We start from the raw sequence: 5,646 nt of genomic DNA on the forward strand, positions 1-5,646 counted from the left end.
TCGGCGTGTGCAAGATCTCCGCCGGAACGGGGGCGATCCGCAGGACGAGGCGGTCGAAGCCTACCGACTCGTACAAGCTTCCGGGCACAATCTTGGGCACAAAGAAACTCCACTCCAAGAAGGAATAACCTCGATTGACATTTCCCATCCGATAACCTCCGCTAACGCCTTTGATCACTTATCTTTCTCTTCTCCCTGCAAAATTAAAAAAAATTATGTTAGATTACTTCTCTTCTCTCGTAAAGAAACCAACGATAACAGTCCAAATAGCAACAACCTCGTTTTAAGTGCCATATCCGCCAACGTGTAAGTTAACCTTTTGCATTTCTTCCCTCGTCTTCCTCTTCTTACGTTTACGCGTTACGCGTCTCATATTATTATTCGACATCGTTCTGTCTTTGTCTCTCCTACGATTCTTGTATCTCCTCTCTGTCACAGTATCATTAGAGAAACAAGGATCTATCTATCCTTGTCCCGGAGCTTCCTACTTTTTCCGCAACTGTCACTCAACTCAACTCAACTCGGAGTTTTGCGCTCTGACTCCTGCTTGCTCCTGCTCTGGTCACTTTCACTCGTACGAGATAGTGTTCGATGTGACTCGAATCGTGTGGGGTATTTTATCCTCAGTGTGTATCCAATCCTCACTTGAGTATAACTACGTATATCATTGCATCTTTTGTTACGTCACATGTTTACATGCTTTATATATCCATGTTTGCATGCGTTCATTCGTACGTCGTGTGCTGTAGGTTACATCGGTGATCCTAGTACGAACACTCTTTGTGTATATCGTACTGAACATTGTAGTGTGTGCCTCTTGCAGTTCTCCTTGTTGGAAACAATGTCGACGACTTTCCAACATTCATCGGTATTCAGATTTGAAATTTCGTATTTTCATTAGAATCGTGACAAAATGGGAAGTTATGCGAGCAGAATTGCGTCGATGTCAAACAATGCGGTGCACTCCGTGTACCGTGGTCGTAAACGAAAGTGCATCGAAGAGGATGATTTTGATTCCGAATCGGATTACATCAACCGAACGCTTCAAACGCCGAAAAAGTATGTATAAATAGAAATTTCAATAAATAATCGTTCGTAGGTATTGTACAAGTATGTCGTCGGGAGTGCTATTTAACGTTTGCATCATCAAAAAAAATAACTTCCTAATTATGACACTGATACTTAACGAATTAAAAATGGCTTAAGATATATATATATATATCGTTATTCTTATTCCGTTACACATTTTTCAGAAGAAAATTATTGACAACGGCACAATACATATACAAAACATTATTTCAAGAAGAAAAAGGTAGCGATATAACTGTGTTCATGTTAGGGAAAGCATGGAGATTACATAAAGTTTACATCAGTCAGGTAAAGTGTTTTGTTTTCTATATATATAATGTTTTTTTTCTTTATTTATAAATAACATTTTATTTTATTGTTATTTACAGAGCCCATATTTTGCGAGCATGTTTTCAGGCTCATGGAGGGAAGCTAATGAGACAGTTATCAGTGTTGAGATTGCGGATCCTAACATCACATTGGATTGTAAATAATATTTATATAAAAAACTCCGTATCTGTAATAAAGATAAATGTTTAGTTTAATTTTAAATATTTTCAGCTCTTTTGACCGTCTTTGGTTCCTTTTACCAGGATGAAGTCAGTTTGGAACCAAAAGATGTTACATCGATTTTAGCTACCTCTACGTTATTCCAGTTGCAAGGACTGATCGACCAATGCACAGACATCATGGTAGAAACAACAAATATAAAAACTGTTGTTCCTTACTATAATGCAGCTGTATCGTATGGTGTACCAGTGGTGAAAGCTGCAGCCAAGAGGTGGTTGGAAGTTAATCTCTTAGGATACGGATGGTTGCATAGAACATTTTTAAAAGAAATCACACCTGATTTAATGGCTGAGTTAATTGCTAGTCCTGACTTAATTGCCATGCAAACAGAATTCTGCATATATATGCTGCTAAGAGTGTGGTGAGTAATAAGATACGTTAATGAAATTATAACGTTTCTCTCCTACGAAATAATAAATTATATCGCAGGTTGTTTGTTCATATGCACAATAAAGAAGAAACTCTTGAAATTGAGGAATATTTTAGAAATCATAAGTGGGTGAAACCATTCCTTACAACGGAAGAAGGCAAAGAATTTGTAAAACCTTTCCAAGCATTGAGAATGAAGTATCTTTTATTACACGACCAAGATGTAAAAATTTTATACAGCGATAATTTAATACCGCACGAATGGTTGCACAACGCGTATAAGGAACAATGGTTACATTTATTAAGAATAGATGCAAATAAGGATCACGGGTAAGTTATGAAATTTATACGTTTTCTAAACGTATCTTTCAACTATGCTCAGGTCGACGAATATAGTAGAAATTCCTGAACGTCTTTCTCCTCCCTTTCCTTTTTATATCCAGCTTTGCAGACAGAGTATTTACTTTGAAAAGCCTACTCCAATATTTGTCAATCCGCTTTAGGTACCTATGACAATCTCTCTATTTATAATAACGTGATGAGAAAGTAATCGACAAGTGAAAAATATCGTACGAAAGATTATAAAACGCAATGCTTTTCCTTTAACGTCGTAGACCAAAACAAATGAGCGAAGAGGAATTTTCTCGCGAATGTTTCCGTTGCGGAAGATGCATCGAGAAAGCCGGCGAACATGTTTGGAGATGGAGTGCGTTTCATTTTGGGTTAGATTTGGTTGTGTGGTTAGATAGTACCACCTTGCGGATTAAGAGGAATCACAAACTAGACACGGATCACATTAAAGCAAATCATAATCAGCACAATATAATTTTAAAGTGAATACGGGTTTATTACGAAATTTCAAAAAATTAACTCGTAATAAAAATAAATTTTTTTTTTTTTATAGAGTAAGTTTAATTTCATTGGATGAACAACGCCAAGAAAAACATATTCAGAGTTCTGGTATGCTTAGGTTGTCACTTCATAAAAACGAAGAAGTAAGTATTTCTGTTTTTTTTTCGATTTCATGGCCGTATATAACATCGCTAAAGAAATATATTTTACGTTACAGAAACAAGTAATGTCTCTGGATAAAGAACTTACTTATCCATTGTATATATCGGTCAATATGCAAGTGGTAACGCCTTTCGTATCAACGGAAGAGGAAAAATCAGCCGATATAATCATATTCTCAGATACTTAGCACCCTAAATGTTCGCCACCTCCTCAACCGTCGAAGACATTCAACTCCGATAATTGTACGTTTATACATAATCCGACTATTTCATTTCACAACGCTTGATTTAAGAGTAAGTGCTATTTAATAATTAATGCTCCTTTGTTGGAAAGAATATTCGTATAATTGATTTTTTCTTTATGTAAATTTTACTATTCGATCATGTGACGTTTATATTGTGGAGATACCAATTTCTGATTAAAATTTTTGCAATCTCAACATCTAGTCGACTAAACATTCGCAGCATTAGTACGATGCAAATCTTGCATATTTTAGTAATTTTTAGTAGTGTAATCCAGAGACTTATTTTCTTTTAACATAAATACACTTAATATTCATAGACTTATATAAGCACTACTAAAACAATTCCTGTAACTAGAAGATAATATGTGACGTGTTAAATGTTCTAAAACAGAGGTTATTCTATATTGAATATAAAACGAGATCCGGAAGATCGAATTAAAAAGTGTTATGTACATGTAGTATACAACAGTATTAGAGGCGTTTGATTTTACTGTTTATGCATTTACATATTTACACCATAAAGTTGCTAATGATAACAAGTTAGATGAATCCATTAATTCTTCAAACTATCATCCGAAAGAACTGAATGTGTTTTTTTAAAGCGAATTCAAACAAGCTGATAGAATAATTCTGTCTTTCGGCTAGTCATCGAAGAGTTGACCTTCGGACTGTGTGAATATCGATCGAGACGAAATATTCTGTATAATAAGTGTACAACTAAACGACGCATAACAAACGTTCCTTCGATTCCGTAATCGATTTATTCGATATGGTGCTAGCTATCATCTGATAAGGATACAATTTTACATTTCACTTATTAATCTATATATAAGTATATAAGAAACTATTCAGCTTAGGAATTAAAATTTTTCTACACTTGACGAGCGTTATTAACTTCAAATTAATACCTCGATGGAAAAATACAACGAGTTTTGCATAGTACCAACAGCATTATGATTTACTCCTTACCTCTGTTACGGAATTTCATTTGGATATATGTATAATTTTGGGAGGATTACAGCACAAGCGAGTGACTAATCGTTCGAGGTACCGAACGACTAACACCCACGTACTATACTTCGTTGATTTGATTCTCATCTTCGAACAGCGTAATTTTATACACACGAAGAAAATTTAAATTTCAGTCAGCGAAACTAAGATCATTCCGTGAATTTGCTATGATCAATTATGGATGAAGGTTGCATTAGTCATTCGAACATCACGGAATGTGTATAAACGACGTTTATAATACTATCGAGGGTCTCTGAAATTTCAAGGTATGTTTGAATGATCTTCCTCTTTTTTTTTTTTCCTTTTTTTTTTGTAACCATTCAACTCTTTATTGGCAGAATATTCTCTGTACATAATGATCGATGCGTACAATGCAATATTGATATCATATGGCAATAAAAGTTACAGTAAAATTAAGTTAATTTCGCGCAACAATTCTCTTAGTACCTGTCAGAGAATGTCTCGTATATTTGCTAATGGAACATAACGTATATATGTGTATCGTAACAAAACAACATTGAACCGATGATGCAGTACGAATGCAATATACATCTCCTCGTTTCCGTTTTTCTCTCACTCTCGCTCGATATGCTTGATCAGGGGGCAGTGTCGCCAGTAGTTTCTTTTTACTAAAGTATGCCAGGTGATTATGAACGGACGATATGTGTGAAGCGAGTTTCGCAACAAGTTTATGGAACCCTGTACTTTGAAACAAGCACCCGGAGAAACAGTTACGTTAGATTCCTCGAGATGTGAATCCTCCTAAGATCCACCAAATACGTTAGAAGGAAATAGAACGTTGAGAAGTGATATTCTTGTTTATTTGTATTTGTTTGACGTCACAGTTTCTATGGTCATCGGGAATCGCGGTACATCTAATTCCACAGAGCAGCGACAAAGGGTTTCGTTGACAGTTGTCTTCTATGAATTTTGTAGTCGTTCAAGGCTACTTCCCCAACACACAATTCGCGATAGTTCTACTTGTAAAATATTTACTCATTTTTCTCTCGACTCCTTCGAAAAAACAACAAACGAGACACGAAGTGGCGGAACCTTGCGTCAATGGCCTTGAACAACTAAAGCCTTCGCTCTTGCTAAAAACAGAGCGATTCGCGACAAAGTTCTAATCTCTCAAATCGGCTTAAACGTTACGTACAGATGAGCAACTACTCGGTTGTTACAATTTTGTGACGTGTTTACGTCGAGTTTCAAGCAAAAATAAGGATAATTATTTACCCTAGTAATGAGCAAAAAAAAGAATATTTATTCTAAATTATTTTTAACAGACGGCTAGGCATCTTTAGGTCATATTATACAGCTTTTTATCATCTAAAACAGCTAGACGATTACCTAAACTAATTGAGCGGAAC

The 5,646-nt window shown here is 35.6% G+C and overlaps 1 protein-coding gene across 1 annotated transcript; it reads left to right on the top strand.

The window, feature by feature from the left end:
* Positions 1–599: 599 nt before the first annotated feature.
* LOC128872575 (protein germ cell-less) lies at positions 600–4,207 on the top strand. Its single transcript, XM_054115423.1, has 8 exons — positions 600–1,059; positions 1,254–1,377; positions 1,458–1,554; positions 1,630–1,999; positions 2,068–2,337; positions 2,622–2,840; positions 2,912–3,002; positions 3,077–4,207. Exons 1-8 carry the CDS (start codon positions 914–916, stop codon positions 3,206–3,208), a joined length of 1,449 nt encoding a protein of 482 aa, XP_053971398.1. The 5' UTR covers positions 600–913; the 3' UTR covers positions 3,209–4,207.
* The last annotated feature ends 1,439 nt before the right edge of the window (positions 4,208–5,646 follow it).

Source organism: Hylaeus volcanicus, chromosome 2 (assembly GCF_026283585.1).
Source record: "Hylaeus volcanicus isolate JK05 chromosome 2, UHH_iyHylVolc1.0_haploid, whole genome shotgun sequence".
Lineage (NCBI taxonomy): Eukaryota > Metazoa > Arthropoda > Insecta > Hymenoptera > Colletidae > Hylaeus > Hylaeus volcanicus.